The 24,452-nt window shown below is 38.5% G+C and overlaps 1 protein-coding gene across 1 annotated transcript; it reads right to left on the bottom strand.

Annotated features, from left to right (window-relative positions):
• Window positions 1-2,044: 2,044 nt before the first annotated feature.
• Window positions 2,045-2,836, bottom strand: LOC127104264 (uncharacterized). Its single transcript, XM_051041454.1, has one exon. It carries the CDS (start codon window positions 2,834-2,836, stop codon window positions 2,045-2,047), a length of 792 nt encoding a protein of 263 aa, XP_050897411.1.
• Between the last annotated feature and the right edge of the window lie 21,616 nt (window positions 2,837-24,452).

Genomic DNA, 24,452 nt, shown 5'->3' with positions numbered 1-24,452 from the left:
ACAAAACTAATGATGTAAAATTTGTTTTTAAAATGTGGGGATTAAAAGTTAAAAAACATCAAATTAGAATTACCAAAATTGTATTTAAGCTTTTTTTTAGTATATACTAATTTAATAACATCAGCCAAATGAGTCCAATGTTTCTTAATTTGCATTCATTTAGTTAAAATAGTTTTCTATTTATGAAAATTACTATCATTCCTATTATAAGTATGAACAAAGTTATGTTTGATTGTATAATGTGAAGATTTTTTTTAAATATTCAATTTTAACAAAAAAAGTCCAAAAATACCCATATTTTTAAAAAAATTATAAATATGGGCATTTTTTTTCCTAAAATGGCCATGGCGCCACCCTAGATAGCGCCTACCCTTAAATTTAGGGCAAGTCGCCACTAGGAGTGGTGCCTACTCCTAATTCTATTTTTTTTTATTTTTTTTAATATGTTTTTAATTATTTTTAAAAAAATTTAAAATTTGTTATAACTTATTTTAAATTTATTAATTTATATTTATTATAATTTATATTAATTTATATTAATACATATATATAAATAATATAAATTAATATAAATTATAATAAATATAAATTAATAAATTTAAAATAAGTTTAAAAAATTATATTAATTTATATATATGTATTAATATAAATTATAATAAATATAAACTAATAAATTTTAAAAAAAAATTAAAAAAATTAAAAAAAAAATTAAAAACATATTAAAAAAAATTTATAAAAAAAAATGGAATTAGGAGTAGGCGCCACTCCTAGTGGCGACTTGCCCTAAATTTAAGGGTAGGCGCCATCTAGGGTGGCGCCCATGGCCATTTTAGGGCAAAAAATGCCCATATTTGTAATTTTTTGAAAATATGGATATTTTTGAAAATTTTTATAAAAAATTGAATATTTAAAAAAAATCTTCTTATAATGTGTAATTGACCTTTCATACTTGTCATTTGGTCAAACTCAAACAAGCTTTTGATTAATCGATTGTGGAGTTGTATAATATAAAATAAATATATATAATATTTAAAATTAATAAAAATTTATATAAATATTTAATTTTAATTATCTAGTTTTGTCATTGTAAAATATTTTTAATGAATAATTTTATTTTAATATTAATAATATTAAAAAATCAAAATTAAAATTTATTGTATTTTTGAAATAAAATTATATTTATAAAATAAAATTTAAAATTAAAAAATCATATTTATATAAGTTTTAGTGATACCTACAAAATCGAAAATATAATTTTTACAACTTATAAATTATGATAACATATTATGACACTGCACTTAAAATTTTGTCTCTAACTAGAAGTTATAGTGACATTAAATGTCACACCAAATCCCTTTATAATTTATAATTGATGCTAAAGGGGGACGTCACTAAAATTTTTGCAGACTTTTATTTGAATTTTAATTATAAACAATGATTATCACAAAAAAAAATCAATTTTCTTGTATTGAAGGCCTTAATTAATTACGTGTACGTGACTGATAAATATAGTTATAAACACTTAAATATCCCAATAGATGTTTAAGTAACTAAACCAAATTCATAATAATAAAAAATACCTATCAAGTTATGGAAAATAATTATAAATGAAAAGCAGTGCTAACTCAGATCTTTCACAGCTACAAATTTTGATGATACTTTTTCAGCAAAAGCTTTATATGACAACATGACACACCCAATTATTTGACAGAATGTTAATTTTGTTTTGGCTTTGTCATGAGTTGAATATTTTAAGTTACAAAACAATAAGCAATGGAAAGAATAATCTTAGCACAAAGATGGAATAAAATTGAATACAGAAGTAGCAACAGGAGCATATTTTAAACTGAAACTTCCAAACAAAACTAGTTATTATAAGATCAAATCATCTACATTCATTCAATAACATAAAAACAACACAATCAACATGTGAAAATTTATAATCATATCAAATCTAAAACTTACATTACATGACAGTAGAATATAATTCATTCTCTTTCAACATAAACATCATAAAGTAACAAACAATGGCACAATATACCACTCATTCTTTTTCAATATCATTAGTCGGGAGCTCGTTCAAATCAAAGTCTCGAACAAGTCTTGACACGCCTGTTTCAACATGATGCGTCTGGAGCTCGTTCAAATCAAAGTTTCCAACAACTCTTGACTCCGCTGTTTCACCTTCGCTCAGGTTCTTCTCCTCCTTCCACACTGTTTCATCAATACCATCACTTGTTAGCGGTACAAATGGTTTCTGCATCATCTCAGTTTCATTCCCATTGCTTGAAATTTTTATCCTCTTATACACAGAACGATTCAAATCAAGATTCGCAACTGATTCACGAGACATATCCAACGACGGTATTGGAGCAGTATTATTAGAAACTCCATCATGAATAAGATATCTCCTGCTTCTTTTCTTGGTATTATACGATCTTGGTGGCAGCAAACTTACCAAGTCAACAGCTGGTAACTCTTCTTGTTGAAGAGGTTTCAATGCAGCAGGTGGATGATGAACGGTACCTTTGAAAACCCTAGTCCAGGAATGTCTTTTCAGTTTGGCGTCGTGATTATTAGGATAACTTGGAGAACAAGATAAAGAGAAAGTGATCTTGATAGTTTTGTGAGCCTTATCATCATGTATCTGTTGTTTGTTGGATCGATGACAAGTCTTGTGACCGCCGAGTGCTTGGCCTGTGCTGAATGCTTTGGGACAGAACTCACATTTGTAGACATGCTGTCGTTTCTCATCATATTCAGAAGACCGTTGTTGTTTATCCTTGTTGCTGTTTCTGAATTTATGAAACGAAGGAGGTGAAGAAGATTTCACCATGATGACAACGCAATAGCAGGGTTTCGATGTTTGGAGAAACAAGAAAGTGCTGTTGTGTGTGTAAGCGGTGGAGAGTGAGAGAGACAGTGAAAGAAAACACAAAGCGTCGGTTAAGTAATAGGGTTTGCTACTTTCTAGTTTAAAAGTCTTACCAAAATCACTTTGCACTAAATCTTTAGGTTTAAAGAAAGATCTAATTAAGTCTCTTTATTAAACCATTTTGAATATCACATTAAATTATATTTAAAATATTGATTACACATCGCAAACTAAGATTTGTGGAAACATAAGCTTTTTATTTTATTTCTAGGATTTAATTATAGTGTTTTCTACTTTCTAAAATCACTTTGAAATAAATCTTTATTTTTAAGGAAAGATCTAATTAAATATCTTTAATAAACCATTTTGAATATCACATTAAATTATATTTATGATATTGATTACATATCAGATTTGATGGAGTTACAAGTAGGTTAAATATACCAGTTAAGTATATTACTATATTTATTATAAGAGTATCATTTAAAGACTTACCCCCAATTTTTTTTTCTAATTTTATGATTTTTATTTTAATTTAATATTTTTTAAAAAAACATGTTATAAATCCGTGAAGTAAATGGGCAAATCTAACGAGATGAATTTAATGAGATGAACCGAGTTGTTCATGAAGTTAAAATGAGTTGAATTTGAATTTTAAAAAAATTCATGTCAAATTTGAGTATAGTTTTGAGTTGAACCAATTATTATCGAGTCGAGATGAGCAAGAGCGAGTTTGATTCGACTCGACTCATTTTCATCCCTAGTTATTGAAAATTTTCAAGATCAATCCTTGGGGAGAGGACTAGGTCACTTAATTTATACTAAACCTCCATAAATTTCATATGTCATATCTCTTCCAGTAACTCTTTATTTTCCGCGTATTTTTTTTACATTGGTTTTTCGCTAAATATCCAAATGTTTCTTTTGGAAAAAGATTTAACTTTGGTTCAGAAAATAATTAGTTTTAAACTATAAATTTTCAAACCCCCAAAATTTAACACACGCACCTCCCGTGTGTGGAATCATAATTTAGTTAATTCTAATTTTTTTTAGTTAACTCATAATTTAGTGAGAGAGGAAATGGTAATCCTAGTAAGAGAAATTTATAGGGATGTCTAAGGGGATTGAGAAACACTTCTAAACATCATGTCATTTTTGTTCTGACGCACTTCCAGAACCCATATGCTATTCCCTAGCATTATTTCAAGGCTCATTGTTGTCTCCTAAAATTCAGCTGTCACTAGCATTATTCTAAGCTCAATTCTTACTAGAACTCATTGGCATAATTGTCACTCCATTTGTAAATACAATCGTAATTGGTATCTGAAGTTTGGTTGTCGTTGTCATACCCCAAAATTTGCCCGCTAATATTACAAGGCATTTTTCAAGGCACTCAAACTTATTGTTCAAGACATTGACCTTAAAGGAGCAAAGACCCAGCTCACAAATGGCCCAATCTAGAAAAAGACTCAAACTGGCATGCTCGCTAGGCGAGCAACTCCTTCGCCTAGCGAACCCTTCGCTATGCCACTCGCCTAGCGAAGCTTGCGAATACCAGAAAATTCTGGGCTTCATTCTGAGCCCATTAGGTCACGAAAAAGCATTATAAATACCAACATTTCAGTCAGAAAGGGGACAGAGGAGGAGGAACCGGAACCCTAGCAATCAAACCCTGGAGGCTAACCCAGAGAATTCAGAGCAACCCTAAAGGAAACCCTGAAGGCAATTCATCTGCACAAAGGTTACCTCCGCCCAACTCAATCCGATACCAAAAGTGATCTGCCAATTCAACGTTGCAATTCAATTGCAAACAGGTTTGCGCATCACTACCGTTTTATGCTTCCAATCTGTAATCTATAAATACATAATGCATCATGATTGAACTTTTGGATATGTAATTAGATTTTTGCATGTGAGTTTAAATGTGCCTGAATATCCTGAATGTTTGACCATGTTATTTCTGTAATTGAATGCCATAGGGCGTGCAGCATGCTGAGATCGTACTGTTCTGAAATTCAAAACCCGCAGCCGCTCGCTAGCACATCGCTAAGCGAGCATGTAGCGAGTATTCGCTAAGCCTTCGCTAGGCGAGGCAGAGGCGAACGTGACAGTCGCTAATATTTTGGATGTTTTGTTCTATGCTTATCTGATCTGTTCTATTTTAATCATGCGTTGTTTTGCCTGACATTCCTACTGCTGTGTTTCTTTTGCGGTGTAATCCTCGATTGCACCCCCATTTGGTATTCTGACCTGTTTGCTGAATACTGTAAGGACTCACATACTCCCGAAGAGGGTAGCTTGCTAGGTATCCCCCTTTATTTGTGGGATACCCTTGTGGAGATTCATCCTAATTACTTAATTGATTTTAATGTGGAGATTCATCCTAATTACTTAATTGATTTTAATGTAATTATTTAATTGATTTTAATGTGGAGATTCATCCTAATTACTTAATTAATATGGACCTGACTACCTAATTACAACTACCTAACTGATTGTAAAATATTGCCTTTGAATATGTGATCTTGGATCTCTCTTGGTTGCCTTACGGTATTACGGTATTCTGGTCATTTCCCGCGAATGTGGGGATACACTTAGCAAAGACCCTTCGGTTAAATCATCATGTCCCTATAAAATAAATCATAGTCCCTCGGATGTTGCCTGCGAATATATGATTTTGCCCCTCGATGACCCTTCGTTGTAGCCTACGGTTAAATGATGATCGTCCCTTCGAATGCTAAGGTATCCTTACAAATGTTGCCTTTAATGACCAATCGATGACCCTACGATGACCCTTTTACATCCAAAGGATAAAACCACTTACTTCTCAATAGTAAGGACAGTTTTACCCCCATAAGGATAGGAAATGCTTATAAAGACCTCAGGTAGGTATAACCCTTAATTGCTTACTCACAAGTTGAAATACTTTTCACACCTCACATCTTTTCAAAACATTTTCTAAATAACTTTCAAAACTAAACGAGATAACCACTTTGTATACATTCATACAAGAATCATTACAAAGTTAAATTCTCTTTTCAAAACATTTTCTAAACAATTCACAAACACATTTTCAGACAAGAAAAATAGCATAAGTGATCAAGCAATTAAGAGCCCATGGATAACCATGGATACAAAGGGTGCTAACACCTTCCCTTTGTATAATGTACCTCCCGAACCCAAAATCTAATTGAGGTCTTTCCTGTTCTTTTCCACCTTTCCGTATTGGATAAAAGAAAAGTCGGTGGCGACTCTTGCTATCCGCGACATTTTCTTTCCAAAGCAAAAACACATAAAGTCAGTTCACCGTATGACAGAACTGGCGACTCTGCTGGGGACACTTAAAGAGAGGTCACCTTAAAAACAAGATCACTTATTTAAATTGTCTGATTTACTTTTAAGGGATTGCTTGGGTATGTCATGCTTGAGTGAAAGATCCTACACCCGGATCTAGTGTACCTTAGGTAAGTAGCAATAGATCATCGCGACTATCCGACGTATACTGGAATGGTTAAAATGATGGCTACGGTTAATGTGACTTTTTGGATGTCCTGATGTTCCTCATGTTCACTTGAGGAAAAATTTGGCTTCCGCGTGGTGTCATCAAAGCATTAACCAGACCTTTTAGAACCCTAATTGACCCATCCTAGCCATTAGAAAGTAGTGAGATAACTGACTTCGGTTCCGACTGGGGTTGGTTGAGACTCGATACTACACTCTTTGAGATTGGACTTTAGGGAAGCTTCGGTCAACCACGTGGTGTTGCACTGAAGTGGACTTAAAGGAAGGTCAATGATTTGAGATCCTTCTAGAACCCGGTTACTATTCTAGGACAGGTTGAACCAACCAAACTTCAGTAGGGAGGGTACTTACCTATGGAACTCATGCAAGCCTTAAAACCTAAGAATGATGGTTGTGTGACTTGTTTGTGCTTGTTATTTATTTAACATCATAACATCATAACATCATGACATTGTACTAACCATTTCAAGGACTTAGGGATTTAGCTTTGCTCTGTTAAACAGGTTGTGGCTTCCAGGAAGACCATCCGGATCAATCTTATAACGATCTCTCCTCAACTCAAGGATTTAGTGTCAGAACTTCCCGATCATGCTCAGTTCATCAAGAAGCATGGTTCCCTCATCAATTTGGTTACCACTGGTTTCAAAGAAGATATGATGAGAGTCCTATTCCAGTTCTTTGATCCTAAACATCACTGCTTCACTTTCCCAGATTATCAGTTGGTACCCACATTAGAAGAATTCTCCAGGATGCTTGGGATACCTATCCTTGATCAAACGCCTTTCAGTGGTTTAGAAAAGATTCCGAAGTCTGAAGAAGTTGCCGCAGCTTTACACATGACAAAGTCCGATATTGAAACCAATTGGGTAACAAGAAGTAGAGTTAAGGGTTTACTTGTCAAGTTTCTGATAAATAAGGCCCGAGAATTCTTAAAGGTTATGAATGTCCATGCTTTCGAAGACGTTCTAGCATTACTAATCTATGGTTTGGTGTTATTTCCTAATCCAGACCAATTCGTAGATAGGAATGCTATTAAGATATTTCTCACTCATAACCCTGTGCCTACCTTGCTTGGAGACATTTTGCATTCCCTTCACACCCGTACTAGAAGAGACAAGGGACTCTCATGTGCTGCATACCTTTATTATCTAGGTGGTTTATTTCGCACCTTCCTCAATCAGTCTTGAAGAATGAGCAAAATCTGAAATGGTCTCAAAGGATAATGTCGCTCTCCCATTCAGACATTCGTTGGTGTCCTCATCTCAAAGAAAATGTTATCATCATTGACCGTTGTGGAGAATTCTCTAATGTACCACTCATGGGGATAAGAGGAGGTATTACTTATAACCCAGCTTTAGCCCTACGCCAGTTTGGTTATGCTCGAAGAGATGGTCCACATGAAATAATTATTCAAGGCACTGTGTTTGACTACGACAACGACTCTCAAGGTCTCCGTCAAAGGTTTGTACGAGCTTGGGGCATGGTGAAAAGAAGTACTTTAGGGAAGAAAAACTTTATTCCTATGGAACCTTATCTCAAATGGGTACGCGCAAGAGCTCGTGAACTTGGCATGCCATATCTTGCAGTCGGACCGCTGGTTGTTGAACCAGAAGTTGAAGGAGGTACTCCTCAGATCATTCCTTATCCAGATATGCCTACCAATGTTGAAGAATTGAAGAAATCCTGGATCCAGTTGAGAGAGGAAAGGGATACTTTTGAAGCCCAGTTCTGCGCTGAAAGGAAGAAAGTGTTAGAACTCACCAGCCAGCTTAATGAGGAACGAAGACTCAATGCATATCTTCGCCCAAAAAGAAGCCGTCCCTGGGAGACTTGAGCTTTCATTGTATTTTATTATTTCCTTTTTGTAATGAACACTGATTAAAGAAATTATTAATAAAAAGTTCCTCTCTTTTTGGTGGTTTACGCAAAGTTAAATTCCAAAAGTCCTTGAAAATATTTCATACATTGCATAGCATAACATAACATTGCATAACAGGTATTCTAAAAGATCAATGTTCTTACGGTCTTCCTTCTAAATAGAAAAATGGCTCTCGAACAAACTGTCAAAGATCTCCAGGCTCAGAATGCTCAATTCCAGGAGATGATGCTGAGCTTATCCAAGGGGCAGGAGGAACTAAAGGCCCTCTTGCTCGAGAAGAAGAAAGACCAGAAACCTGTGAGTTACATTAATCCGGGAAGAAGGCTTAAAGGACAGGCTGCAGGAGTCAAGATTAGACTTCCGAAAGATCAAGAAGAGGAGACTAAAAATGATTCGGAAGATGAGAATGCTGATCCTCTCAACCAGGAGGACGACGATGAAGATTATGAAGATGAACAGTATTCTCCAAAAGAGGATAAGTATAAGTTGTTGGAAGAACGCATGCTAGCTATGGAGGGTCAGAAGGCGCCCGGTCTGGATTTCGAAAGCTTGGGACTGGTCTCTGATGTGGTCATTCCTCGCAAATTCAAGATCCCCACTTTCACTAAGTATGATGGTGCATCTTGTCCTCAGATGCATCTGAGAGCTTATGTGAGAAAGATCCAGCCGTATACCACTGATAGGAAACTATGGATCCATTTCTTCCAGGAGAGCCTGTCTGGCACACAGTTGGAGTGGTATTATCAGCTCGAGAGCTCTAACATCCGCACCTGGACTGATTTAGCGACAGCTTTCTACAAGCACTACCAGTACAATTCTGAATTGGCGCCTACTCGGCTACAGTTAAAGAATATGACTATGGGCTCTAAAGAAAGCTTCAAAGAATATGCCCAAAAATGGAGAGATTTGGCTGGCAGAGTCAAACCCCCTATGACTGATCGAGAATTAGTGGACATGTTCATGAGTACACTGACTGGTCCATTCTACAGCCATCTACTGGGAAGTTCTTCATCAGGTTTCACTGACCTTATATTGACGGGTGAACGTGTTGAAAGCGGTATTCGAAGTGGAAAGATACAGGCAGCTACCTCTGCAAGCACCAGAAAGCCCCATCAGGGAAAGAATGAGTCAAATGTTATGTATGGTGAAAGGGGTCATAACAAGAAAAGTCGTGACCATACCATCGGGGCAGTTACAATTGCAGCCCCGCCAGCTCAAAACTTCCAGCACAGACAAGACAGGCCAAGAAGGCAGTTTACCAAGATCAATATGACTTTAGCACAGGCACTGCGGGGTATGCTAAAAGCAAATTTGATTACCCTCAGAGATCCTCCTACGAATCTCAACACTACTTCTCCTCGTTATAATCCCAATGCCAGGTGTGCGTATCACTCCGATAGCCCCGAGCATGATACAAACGATTGTTGGTCGTTGAAGAATAAGATTCAGGATATGATCGACGCTGGAGAAGTTGAATTTGATCCTCCAGAGACTCCTAATGTCATCATTGCACCTATGCCTAACCATGACAAGACTGTTAATGTTGTGGATGACAATTCTCATATTTCTAATGTAGCGAACTTAACATCTCCTCTCCTGATCATCAAGAAGAATTTATTGCAAGCTGGTTTATTTCCAGGTTGTGCTGAAAATTGTGATCTTTGTGTACTCCGACCCAATGGTTGCCCGAAGTTGAGAGATGGTATTCAACGGCTGATGGACGATCGTACAATTCTCTTCGAAAAGATTCCTAAGGTAGGAAACCCTATTGAAGAAATATCCGTGATTGCTAGGTCCAAAGTCCCAGTGAAGATTACCGCTACTAGAGTGCCTGTGAAGATTACTGATGAGCCCAAGGTAGCTCCCCTAATCATTACTGCACCTGGCCCGGTACCGTATTCCTCAAGCAAAGCTATTCCGTGGAATTATGGAGGTGATGTTTACATCCATGGCGTAAAGCAAGTTGGTAATTCTGCTAATCCTAATGACATTGTTGGGACTAGTAAAGTTACTCGAAGTGGAAGGATCTTCTCTCCAGAAATCTCACCTCCCGCCCCTGAAACTCGAGGAAAGGAACCAGTGATCAACCCTTCTCAGTCAAAGACACCGGTCGAAGTTACTACTGAAGATGTTGCCAAGCAGGAAGTGGAGGAAATGCTGAAAATCATCCGTAAGAGTGATTTTGATGTGGTAGAACAGCTGGGGCATACTCCGTCTAAAATTTCGATGTTATCCTTGTTGTTATCTTCTGAATCTCATGCCAATGCATTGATCAAATTCTTGAAGACCGCTCATGTACCTCAGGAGACATCTGTCGATCAGTTCGAAAACTATGTTGCTAACCTGACTGTTGGCAATGGCCTAGGCTTTTCCGATGCTGATCTGACACCAGCAGGAAAGAATCATAACAAAGCTCTGCACATCTCCATTGAGTGTAAGGGGATCACCTTGGCTCATGTGTTGATCGATAATGGCTCTTCTTTGAATGTGCTACCGAAAGCTGTACTCGATAAGCTTGACTGTAAAAGCATCGAATTGAAACCTAGTGATACTGTGGTGCGTGCGTACGATGGTGCGAAAAGTGTTGTCCATGGTGAAGTGGTTCTCCCTATCAAGATAGGACCTCAAGTTTTCAACACTACCTTTCACGTGATGAACATCCGTCCTGCCTATTCATGCTTGCTGGGACGCCCTTGGATTCATGGGGCAAGTACCGTAGCTTCATCTCTCCATCAAAAGCTGAAGTATCCAATAGAGGGTAAGATTGTCACTGTGTGTGGAGAAGAAGAGTATATTGTCAGTAGTGTGCAGGCCTTCAGATACGTCGAGATGGATGGCGAATTCTTTGAGACTCCCACTCAGTCATTTGAAATGGTTCACCCGCCCAGTCCTGTCCTTAAGCCGACTCCCCTTGTGCCCAAGGTTATTCGTGCTCCTCCTGCTATGATTTCTCTGAAGGACGCTCAAGCCGTGGTTGAAAATGGTGGTCGTACTGGTTGGGGTCAACTGATCAACGTACCATACAAGTCTGACAAGTCTGGTCTGGGATTTAACTCTGAAAGGATGGTCAAAGATCAGGTTAATGCTGTAGAAGATGTTGATAGCGATTGCAACCTGGACAGCTGGATTTTCCCAACAATTGGTGACGGACTCAATAATTGGAGGGCTGAAGACACTATCCCGATTTCCTTTAGTCAGGAGTAATTGTTATTGTCTGTTTTAGTGTTGCAATTTTTTTAATTTTTACAATTGAACTTCTTAAAGCATTGTGTCTATGCCCGGGGCACAATAGCTAATTTGTTAAGGGTTTTGTCATTTTCATAAGCATATTCACATTCAATAAATCAATGGACGTTTTGCATTCAAATATTGCGCTCTTTATCTTTCCCGTCATCTTTCAAACAAGCTATGTTTTCTTACACACACTCACGTAACGAATTGCAGACCCATATCCACTCTGGATCCTGTCGATAATAGTTCTACTACTGTTAATTATGACTTTGAAAATCCGATCTACCAAGCCGAGGATGGAAGTGAGGAAGATTGTGAAGTCCCTGGAGAACTTGCCAGACTGTTACTGCAAGAAGAAAAGACCATACGGCCGCATGAAGAGTCAATCGAAATTGTAAACCTGGGTACTGAAGTGGACAAGAAAGAAGTCAAAATAGGAGCAGGCTTGGAAAACCGTATCAAAGAAAGATTGATTCAGATGTTACATGACTATGTAGAGATTTTTTCTTGGTCTTATGAAGACATGCCCGGACTGGATACTGATATAGTAGTGCATCGTTTGCCGATGAAGGAAGATTGTCATCCTGTTAAGCAGAAGGTTCGTCGCATGCGTCCTGAGATGTCCGAGAAAATCAAAGCCGAAGTTATGAAACAGTTCAATGCCGGTTTTCTAGCTGTTACTTCTTACCCCCAATGGGTTGCTAATGTGGTACCAGTGCCGAAGAAGGATGGTAAGGTGCGAATGTGCGTAGATTACAGAGATTTGAATAAAGCGAGTCCCAAAGATGACTTTCCACTCCCGCACATCGATGTTCTGGTAGATAACACCGCTCAACACAAAGTATTCTCCTTCATGGATGGATTCTCGGGTTATGACCAGATTAAGATGGCACCTGAAGACATGGAGAAAACTACGTTTGTGACGCAATGGGGCACTTTCTGTTACAAAGTAATGCCATTCGGTTTAAAGAACGCCGGGGCAACGTACCAGCGTGCTATGGTGGTTTTGTTTCATGATATGATTCATCATGAAATAGAAGTATATGTGGATGACATGATAGCCAGATCTCATACTGAAGAAGAACATCTCGATCATTTGTACAAATTGTTTGAGAGGCTGAAGAAATATAAGCTGAGATTGAACCCGAACAAATGCACCTTTGGAGTAAGATCCGGTAAACTCTTGGGGTTTATTGTTAGTGGTAAAGGAATTGAGGTTGACCCGGCTAAGGTGAGAGCTATTCAAGAAATGCCAGTGCCCCGTACAGATAAGGAAGTCAGAGGTTTCTTGGGACGTTTGAATTACATCGCCCGGTTTATCTCCCATTTAACTGCTACCTGCAAACCCATCTTCAAACTACTGAGGAAGAATCAAGAGATGATATGGAATGACGAATGTCAAGAAGCTTTTGACAAAATCAAGAAGTATCTCCAGGAACCTCCGATCCTGATACCACCAGTTGAAGGAAGACCCCTAATCATGTATTTAACCGTGTTGGAAAATTCAATGGGGTGCGTGTTGGGGCAACATGACGAGTCTGGTCGAAAAGAGCATGCCATATACTACCTTAGCAAAAAGTTTACCGACTGTGAAACAAGATACTTACTGCTCGAGAGAACTTGCTGTGCTTTGGCCTGGGCTGCTCGCCGACTAAGACAGTATATGTTGAATCATACCACTTTGTTGATTTCTAAGATGGATCCCATCAAATACATATTCGAGAAACCTGCCCTCTCCGGAAGAATAGCGAGATGGCAGATGATTTTAACAGAGTATGATATCCAGTATACTACCCAGAAAGCAATTAAAGGAAGCGTGTTGGCCGATCATTTGGCTCATCAAGCAGTGGATGATTACCAATCTATGAATTTTGAGTTCCCAGATGAGGATGTCATGCTTGTTACTGATTATGAAGAACTTGGATCGGATGAAGGACCCGAACCGGGATCCCGATGGACTATGGTTTTTGATGGATCTTCTAATGCATTGGGCAATGGTGTTGGTGTTGTAATCGTTTCCCCCAAGGGTTGTCATACGCCTTTCACTGCTAGACTATGTTTCGATTGTACCAATAATATGGCTGAGTATGAAGCATGTATTTTGGGACTCAGAGCTGCTATAGATCTGAGAATCAAGTTTTTGAGTGTGTACGGAGACTCAGCTTTGGTAATCAGTCAGATCAAAGGAGCATGGGACACTAAACATCCGAATCTCATCCCTTATCGAGAGCGGGTGTTGACATTAATCCCATACTTTGAAGAGATTACATTCGAACATATTCCACGAGAAGAGAATCAGTTGGCAGACGCGTTGGCTACCATGTCATCTATGTTCAGAGTCAGATGGGACAATGAAGCTCCCATGATCACCATTGAACAATTAAATGAACCAGCATACTGTTATGAACTTAATGCTGATGAGGTAGAAGAGAAACCTTGGTTCCACGAAGTAAAGAGATATTTAGAAACTCAGGAATACCCTGAAGGGGCATCCATCAATGACAGAAATTTTCTGAGGAAGTTCTCCGCTAAATTCTTTTTGAGTAATGGAGTATTATATAAACGTAATCATGATTCGACTTTGCTTCGCTGTGTGGATAAAAAGGAAGCAGAAAAGATTATGGAAGACATGCACGACGGTATTTTTGGGACTCACTCTAGTGGACATACAATGGCCAAGAAGATTCTGAGATCAGGGTATTATTGGTCTACCATGGAAGCTGATTGCCACCATCACTCCAGAACTTGTCACAAGTGCCAGATCTATGCGGACAAAGTACATGTACCTCCTGCTCCATTGAACATGTTGACAGCACCTTGGCCCTTTGCAATGTGGGGCATTGATATGATTGGAGAGATTAAACCTACTGCTTCTAATGGACATCGTTTCATTCTTGTTGCTATTGATTACTTTATGAAGTGGGTAGAGGCAACTTCATTTGCTTATGTCACCAAGAATGTGGTGGCACGGTTCATCAAGAATAGTCTTATTTGTCGATATGGCATCCCTGAAAGAGTTATCACAGACAATGGCACCAATTTGAACAACAAGATGATTACTGAACTCCTTTCTCTTTAGTCTACGGAATGGAAGCTGTTTTACCAGTGGAAGTTCAGATTCCCTCTCTAAGAATCATGAAAGAGGCAGGTTTAGACGAGGATGAATGGATTCAGACTCGACTCGATCAGATAAATTTGATTGATGAAAAGAGACTTGCGGTTGTTTGTCACGGGCAGATATATCAGAAGCGCATGACCCAAGCATTTAACAAAAAGGTCAAGAGACAGGTGTATCAAATGGGCGACTTGGTAATAAAGCGTATCATTCTACCACAAGGTGATCCCAGAGGCAAATGGACTCCCACATACGAAGGGCCATTTGTAGTTAAGAAGGTATTCTCTGGTGGAGTCATGATGCTTGCTACAATGGATGGCGAAGATTTCACGCATCCTGTGAACGCGGACATAGTCAAAAAATACCACGCATAAAAGAGACCCGCTAGGTCGACGTACCTAGGCAAAAGTAAGGGCATCCCGGCGAACCAAAAGGGTTCGGGCAAAAATTAGGGATAAACATGTAGAAATGTACACCCGGCAAGTCGAAAACCTGAAAAGGCGGCTTGGGCAAAAAAGGGTATCCTGGTGGACTGAAAACCTGAAAAGGCGGTCCAGGCAAAAATTAGGGATTAAAAGCGTATGACTATGTCCCATTCTCAGACAGCTTCATCCAAGTTCAAGGGACTGAACAAGCCAATCACTTCTATCCGACAGCAGGAGATGAGATGCTTGAAGACATAATGACAGTAGCAGAATTAAAATCGATAGGACTTTTCCTTCATAGCTTTTTCTTTATGTTCTCGACAATTTCCTCTTACTAGGATTTCTGTCTCTTTATACACAAATTGCCTATTTATAGGCCCTCTTTCAAAATCAATACAATTTTGTTTCCAAAAAAAAAAATGCTTTTGTTTTACTTTCTCTGTTTTGTTTGCGTAAACGTCCATTGATTTAATTTGAATTAATATGTGCCTTTGAATATGATCGATGTTTACTAAAAATACATGCATAAAACGGAAATAGCAATTACAAAAGACTTCAGGATCAAGAAGAAGGTCTAACCATGCGTTCCAATGAATCCGGTTGCTAATTCTATTCCCCAGCATAAACCAGCTATTTCCCAGAAGAGGTTGGCATCACCAGACTGGTCATCTCTTCCATCCCCAGCCAGGCTCTGTTGAGTGTTTTCATCATCAGATAGAAATCAAGTGTCCCCCAGCTAAGGAAGGGTCATCGATACAAGTATCTCCAACCAGAAGATGGGGATTTATGTAAGAACAAAAATTGTTCTACAACAGATTCCTTGATTTTGATGATAACAAAGGATGAAACCAAAAATGGCACCCTAACGAAAAGTTTCTAAGTGTGCAGGATTCTAAAGAAAGAAGGAAGAAATCTGATGATGTCATCAGATACAAAACCAGATCAGATACAAACTATCAAATGATCAGAAGCATCTGAAGTGAAAACAAGTTCAAGAAAGTCTAACTCTGAGTAAAACAACAAGTATCAGATGCATCTGAACAAGAAGTAAGCTCTAGAAGTTCTGACTCTGAACAATACTATCTCTAGATTCCAGAAGTTATCAGCGCTATCTGAAGAAACTATCTGAACTCAACATCAGAAGCAAGATTCGAAGATTCTCCAGAAACACAAATACTCTGAGCATGGATTGCTAATCATGAAAGAGTAACGTTAAAGTCAAGTAAAGATTTGCAAATGGTTTTCCTAATTAAGAAAGAGACGTTAATCTCCGTTTTCAATAAAGAAGATACTACTTGTGGTAAGTAGTCATTTCAAGGAGAGAAAGTTATCCTGCAGAAGCTATTTAAGTGATGGCGTAAATTCATTTTAATATCCACCAGTTTCATTTACTACCTCACTTCTATATATAAAGGACTGCAAATCAACATTCACTACTACACAAGTATTAGCTAACAAGCCAAAATTATACTAAAACATCAACACTCAAGAAAAACACTCTTGCTCTCTAAGATCTTCACGAAGCTTTTGCTTATTACGTGAAAAACTCTTGTTCTTACTATTGTAATATCTGCTTTCTTAGAAGCATTCTAGATTACATTAATCTTTCATTTATTTGTTTGTCGATTTCCTCAAGTGACTCTGTGTAGTCTGTATACTTGAGAGGACTAAGAGATTTTTCTCTTAGACGTTGTTTGTAATCTTTCAAGATTAGTGGATTAAGTCCTTGTTGAAGGCGAAATCACCTTGGCCGGGTGTACTGGAGTAGCTTTGTGTTATAAGCGAACCAGTATAAAATCATTGTGTGTTTTTCATTTTGAAAAAAGCGCTTATTTTTCCAAACAATTCAAACCCCCCCTTTCTTGTTTTTCTCACCTTCAATTGGTATCAGAGCTCCGGCTCTGTTATTGATTTTCTAATCAAACACTTAACAGTGTAGAGAGATCCAGTACGAGAAAAACCATGGCCCACTCAAATGAAAGAGATAGTTACAATGCTAAGCCTCCTGTTTTTGATGGAGAGAAATTTGATTACTGGAAAGATAGAATCGAAAGTTTCTTTCTTGGTTATGACGCTGACCTCTGGGACATTGTCACAGATGGATACACACCTCCAGTCTCAGAAAATGGAGCTGAAGTTCCCAGAAATAAGATGTCAGAAGATCAGAAACGTATCTTCAAAAATCACCACAAGGCCAGAACAATACTTCTAAATGTTATATCATACAACGAATATGAAAAGATCACCAACAGAGAGACAGCCAAAGATATACTTGACTCTCTGAAGATGACTCATGAAGGAAACTCCCAAGTCAAAGAGACGAAGGCTCTGGCGCTTATCCAGAAATATGAAGCCTTCAAGATGGAAGATGACGAAGCTATAGAGGCTATGTTTTCTAGATTCCAAACTCTTATTGCAGGTCTCAAGGTGCTAGACAAAGGATACACAACTGCAGATCATGTTAAGAAGATAGTCAGAAGTCTGCCAAAGAAATGGAGACCTATGGTTACTGCTCTGAAGCTGTCAAAGGATCTGAACAATATCAGCCTTGAAGAACTTGTCAGTTCTCTCAGAAGCCATGAGATAGAACTAGAGGAAGATGAGCCTCAGAAAAGGAACAAGTCCGTAGCGCTAAAGTCCAGATCTGAAAGACGGAAACCTGACAGAACCAAAGCTCTCCAGGCAGAAACTGAAGACACTGACGACTCTGAACCAGAAGACTCTGATGATGAAGAAGAGTTGTCCCTACTAACCAGAAGAGTTAAGCAACTCTGGAAAAAGAGGAACAACAACTTCAGAAGACCAAGACCCAGAGGGGATCGATCTGAATCAACTTCAAAAGGTAAATCTAACAAAGATATTACCTGTTATGAATGTAAAGAAACAGGTCATTACAGAAATGAATGCCCCAAGCTAAAGAAAGACAACCCTAGAAAAGAAAGCTTCAAGAAGAATACCTTCAGGACAAAGAAAGGACTGATGGCTACCTGGGATGATAGTGAATCTGGATCATCAGAATCTGATTCTGATGAACAGGCCAATGTGGCACTTATGGCTACCACATCCAGGAGTAGCTCAGATGAAGAATCTGAAGAGGTATTTTCTGAACTTTCCCGATCTGATCTAGAATCTTGTTTGTCAGAAACTCTTAGCTCATATCAGAAATTAAAACAAAAGTTTAAAAACATTAAAGGCTGTCTTAAAGCAAAATTTGAAGATTGTGGCGAGCTTGAGATGACAATTCTAGCACAAGAAGATACAATTAAATTGTTAACATTAGAAAGAGATGGAGCAAAAAGAAAAAGCTTAGAATTAGAAGAAGCGTTATCTCAAACTCCACAAACTTCAAATGCAATAATTTATAAATACGAAGAAGCCTTTCAAGAATTTCTGAAAAATGGGATAGATAGGAGTATTATGGCATCCATGATTTATGGAGTTAGTCAGAACAATAAAAAGGGAATTGGGTACGATTCTAAGGAAGATAAAACTTCTACCAGTAACCAACTTAAGTCTCCCTTTTCATATCATTACACACACACAAGAACAAAAATTTAAAAATGCTAGAAAACCCAAAGTTATAAGAAACTCTGGGAAAACTAATCTGAAAGGACCCAAGAGATTCTGGGTACCAAAAGATAAGATTGTGTATGTTGCAGATATCCTATGCAGCAAAGTTCAGACACCAGTCATGGTACCTGGACTCTGGATGCTCGCGACACATGACGGGAAGAAAGTCTATGTTCCAAAGTCTGGAACTTAAAGATGCTGGATTTGCAGGCTTCGGAGGAGATCAGAAAGGAAGGATCAGAGGCTCCGGAACTATTGGTAATGGTACTCTTCCCTCTATATCTGATGTTCTTTATGTAGAAGGATTAATGCATAACTTGTTATCCATAAGTCAATTAAGTGATAACGGTTATGATGTAATCTTCAATCAAAAAACATGTAAAGCCATTAATCAGAACGATGGCTCTGTCCTTTTCACAGGCAAGAGGAAAAACAACATTTACAAAATAAATCTTTCTGATTTAAAAGATCAAAATGTTAAATGTCTAATGTCAGTTCACGAAGAGCAATGGGTATGGCATAGACGCTTGGGCCACATTAGCATGAGGAAACTCTCTCAGCTAACTAAACTCGAGTTAGTCAGAGGCCTACCTAAACTGAAGTTTTCTTCAGATGCTCTGTGTGAAGCTTGTCAGAAAGGAAAATTTTCAAAAACATCTTTTAAAAAGAAAAATGTTGTTTCTACCTCTAAGCCTCTGGAACTTCTTCACATTGACTTATTTGGTCCTGTGAAAACAGCATCAGTTAATGGAAAGAAGTATGGACTAGTCATTGTTGATGATTACAGTCGCTGGACATGGGTAAAATTCCTAAAGCACAAGAGTGAGTCTCACTCTGTATTCACCAGTTTCTGTTCCAAAGTGCAAAAAGAATTTGACTCTAAAATTATTAGAGTCAGAAGTGATCATGGTGGAGAATTTGAAAACAAAGATTTTGAAGAATTATTTGATTCTAATGGAATATCCCATGATTTCTCCTGCCCTAGAACTCCACAACAAAATGGAGTTGTAGAGAGGAAGAATAGGACACTCCAAGAGATGGCCAGAACCATGATCAATGAAACTAATGTAGCAAAGCACTTTTGGGCAGAAGCTGTAAATACAGCGTGTTACATTCAGAATAGAATCTCTATAAGACCTATTCTAGAAAAGACTCCCTATGAACTGTGTAAAGGAAGAAAACCAAACATTTCATATTTTCATCCTTTTGGATGTTCTTGCTTTATATTAAATACTAAAGAACATCTGAACAAGTTTGATTCCAAAGCACAGAAAGGTATTATGTTAGGATACTCAAAACGCTCTAAAGGCTACAGAGTATACAACACAGAAACCAAAATTGTGGAAGAATCAATTCATGTCAGATTTGATGATAAGCTTGACCCTGAAAAGTCAAAGCTAGTTGAAAAGTTTGCAGATTTGGAAATCACTCTTGTAGAATCTGATAAAACTCCAGAAGCAACTGTCACTCAGAACTCTGAAGAAATTAAATCTCCAGAAATCCCAAAGAAAGTCAAAAGTCGTATCAATGTATCTGAAGATTTGATTCTGGGAAACAAGGACGAACCTGTCAGAACCAGATCCACCTTCAGGACTTCTGAAGATACTCCTCTGGGACTAGTGTCTCTGATTGAGCCTACGTCTTGTGATGAAGCACTTCAGGATAACGACTGGGTGGCAGCTATGCAAGAAGAATTGGATCAATTCTCAAAGAATGATGTCTGGGATCTCGTTCCTAAACCCAGAGGCACTCATGTCATTGGAACATGATGGGTTTTCAGAAACAAGCTGAACGAGAAAGGAGAAGTTGTCAGAAACAAAGCTCGACTGGTAGCTCAAGGTTACAGTCAACAAGAAGGTATTGACTATAATGAAACCCTTGCTCCAGTCGCGAGGTTAGAATCTATTCGTCTTCTTGTATCTTTTTCTATTAATCACTCTATCAAATTATATCAAATGGATGTCAAGAGTGCATTTCTTAATGGTTATATTTCAGAAGAAGTGTATGTCAATCAACCTCCAGGCTTTGAAAACTCAAATTTTCCAGAACATGTTTTTAAACTTAAGAAATCCTTATATGGACTCAAACAAGCTCCCAGAGCTTGGTATGAACGATTAAGCAATTTTCTTCTGGAACAAAATTTTATCAGAGGGAAAGTTGATTCTACACTCTTCTGTAAAAACCTTAATAATGATCTCATGATATGTCAGATTTATGTTGATGATATTATTTTTGGTTCTGCTAATATCTCTGTTTGCCAAGAATTTTCTAAGTTAATGCAGGCAGAATTTGAGATGAGTTTAATGCAAGAACTAAAGTTCTTTCTGGGAATTCAAATTAATCAAACTCCAGAAGTCACGTACGTCCATCAAAGTAAATATATTAAAGACATTCTGAAGAAGTTTGACATGACTGAATGCAACTCTGCAAAAACTCCCATGCACCCAACTTGCATTCTTGAAAAGGAAGAGGTAAGCAACAAGGTTTGTCAGAAGCTCTATCGAGGTATGATAGGCTCTCTTCTCTATCTGACTGCTACTTGTCCTGATATTCTCTTTAGTGTCTGTCTTTGTGCCAGATTCCAATCAGATCCTAGAGAATCTCATTTAACAGCAGTTAAGAGAATTCTTAAGTATCTGAAAGGAACTCCTAACCTGGGCCTGATGTATGAGAAAACATCAGAGTATAGACTCTCGGGTTATTGTGATGCAGATTATGCAGGAGATAGAATAGAACGAAAAAGCACTTCTGGAAATTGCCAGCTTCTGGGAAACAATCTAATATCCTGGGCTAGCAAAAGACAATCAACAATTGCTCTATCAACTGCAGAAGCAGAATATATCTCAGCGTCACTGTGCACAACTCAGATGCTCTAGATGAAGCATCAGTTAGAAGATCTGCAAATCTTTGAGAGTAACATTCCTATCTTTTGTGATAATACTGCTGCTATTTGTTTAAGTAAGAATCCCATTCTATATTCCAGAGCCAAACACATTGAAATAAAACATCATTTTATCAGAGACTATGTTCAGAAAGGGATAGTAACATTGAAGTTCATTGATACTGAACATCAATGGGCAGATATCTTTACTAAGCCTCTAGCTGAAGATAGATTTCTTTTTATCTTAGAACATCTGAACATTAAAAATTGCCCTGAGTGAAGCATGGCTCTGAAAATGTAAAATGAGACTCTGATAAAAACAAATGCACTTCTGCCTCTGACTCTGATACTTCTACCAGTTAAGAAGATATCTGAGTTAGAAATCTCCAGGAACAAACCCCTTGGTATTCCTGAAGATCAGATACATCAACACGTGGAGCTCTGAGCGTCTAACCTTAGAACTTCTAGACAGCTGTCAAAAGAAATTCAAAAGGCAGACGTTTGAGTTCTCCTCGAGCAGTGTGCGTACTGTGGGATTAGACATTCATTAATTAGCTGTAATCATTTTTCCCCCAAGCGTGCTTCTTGAGCGTTGTGCTAACGCAATTTAATGTGTCGTTTTGCATGTGTTTTACTTAGAGTATATAAACACTTTTTCTCACATTTCACACACTTATCACTCTCACTCACTCTAAAACCCTAAACCTCTCTCAAGCATTCTCTGAAAGCTCTTCATCTTCATCAATCTTCTTCTCCTTCACCATGGACGCTCAACAACAACAAGTCTTTAACTTCTCTCAAGAAATGGAATCAAGCTCTACTGCTCAAACCTCAAGCATTCCAACACCAACGGTTACAGGCGTCACCATCACCCCTGTTTACAAAGAACCCCATATTCTTGACCGTGAACGCCATATTAACCTTTCAACCCCTTTTGAAGGACTGGACGTGTTGTGTGAATCGCTAGTTGATTTCGACAACTTGAAGAGAAATGGCGTTGATCTTACTGAAGAGCTTCGCAAACAAGGATGGGAAAACTACTTCCAAAGGCTTTATGGTCCTGTTTACCCTCTTCTCATCAAGGAGTTCTGGAGATTTGCAGATGCAGATGACCACTTCATCGTCTCATATGTTCTGGGGGTAAAGATTGTTATTACTGAAGGATCAATTGCCTCCTTACTGAACATGGAGAGAGCTGGAGGAAAAAGGATTTACAACATCCCTCCTAGGTCAAAGCGCATCACTGATGTAATCAATCCAACAATCTTCAAACCCAACACTGAAGGAAATCCTTCAAAGAACAAAGAGCTGCATCAGAACCTCAGAGTGTGGCTGAAGATTATTCTGGGAACTATTCACCACCGTCCAGCCTCTAACTCCTCTGACTACATTAATGCAGACCAAAAATGCATTCTGTATTGCATTCAGAAGGGTGTGAAGATCTGCCTCCCTGCTCTCCTTTTCAGATATCTGAGAGATTCTGTCAGAGAAACCAGAAACAATATGACGCCCAGATCCTACATTCCTCTGGGAAGATTGCTATCTGATGTCTTCATTGAGAATGGGCTGGTGGATCATCTGGAGAAGACCAAGCTGATGCTAGATCTGGCAATAGATGTTGGGAAGCCTCTGAATGCCAGAAATCTCAAGAGTATGGGGATAATTAAGAAGATTCAAGTCAGACCCACTCTGGACACATCCTGGGATTGTTTGAAAGATCAGAGGAAGATGCCTCATGGCCTTGCCAGGTTCTTCAAGAACGAACCCAGAGATGCGGTGGCCATCTATCTTAATCGTCTGCTGGATGAAGGTGTTGACATCTCTGACTTCAGCCTCGACGATTGTCTAGATTCAGAAGAAGACTTCGTCAGATACAAGAGAGGTCTCTCTGAGAAGAAGATAGCACCTCCGGCAAAGAAGGCAAGAATTGAAGAAGCTTCTGGAAGCAGATCTTCAGCTCCTCTGAATATATCTACTGGTACGTCTATTCCTTCTGTTACCACTAATCCTCTGATGGCTTCTTCTAACCCTCTCTCTTCACAACCTATTTTTACTACCTCTGAAATCCCACCTTCAACCACCAGAACCTCCCAACTTTCACCAGTTCTAAATGTAGCCCGTACATTCATACCTCCCTCTGAACCTAAACAAACCCACCAAAGCACTTCCTCTTCATCATCCTCAGAACCAGAATCACCCCCATATGTTTCTATCTCTTCTGACCCAGAATATTCTGACCCTGATTCCCCAACCATAGCCACAATTTATGCTCATAAACTTGCTTCACAACAACAAACACAAACACAATCTGAAGCAACTTCACCTCCACCACAACAAACAACCACCATACCTTCTGTAACACAACCCTCTGACCCCCACACCTCTGATATCACCCCACCAAACATCTCCGCTGCACCAGAACCAGAAACTGAACCTTTAGACTTAAACCCTCTTTATGCTTCACCCCAAAGATCTGAACCTCAACCAGAAGCAGAATCTGAACCTCAACCTGAATCAGAATCTGAACCTCAACCTGAATCAGAATCTGAACCTCAAACATTAAATCTCAGCCCTCCAAACTCTCCACCTCATACCTCTGAACCTGAACATGAACCTGAACTTTCTACACCTACCCTTGAGGAAGCCATCATGCAGGTAGCAGAAGCTTCAGTACAAAAGGTCAAGTCTCTGACCACTAACTCTGAAATCAGTGATGATCCTAAATCTGTAAGGACACACTGGAACAGAGTCATTGGCTGGATGACCTCTGAGTCTTTTAGACTGAAGAGCATATCTGAACAAGTCAGAAATGGCTACATCAGAGATGCTGAGGCAAGACTCCAGGAGAGACTTGCCAGAGAAGCTGAAGCCAGAAGGCTGGAGGAAGAGAGATTGGCCAAGGAAGCTGAAGAAGAAGCAAGAAGACTAGAAGAAGAAGAAAAAGCTCGTCAAGC

This window comes from Lathyrus oleraceus, chromosome 7 (assembly GCF_024323335.1).
Source record: "Lathyrus oleraceus cultivar Zhongwan6 chromosome 7, CAAS_Psat_ZW6_1.0, whole genome shotgun sequence".
In the NCBI taxonomy this organism is placed as follows: domain Eukaryota; kingdom Viridiplantae; phylum Streptophyta; class Magnoliopsida; order Fabales; family Fabaceae; genus Lathyrus; species Lathyrus oleraceus.
Note: the sequence above shows the minus strand (reverse complement) of the source record. Positions and strands in the feature narration are given on the sequence as shown.

Coding starts and splice junctions, on each gene's coding strand:
- LOC127104264 (XM_051041454.1), bottom strand. CDS start 2,836: ATGGTGAAATCTTCTTCACCTCCTTCGTTTCATAAATTCAGAAACAGC.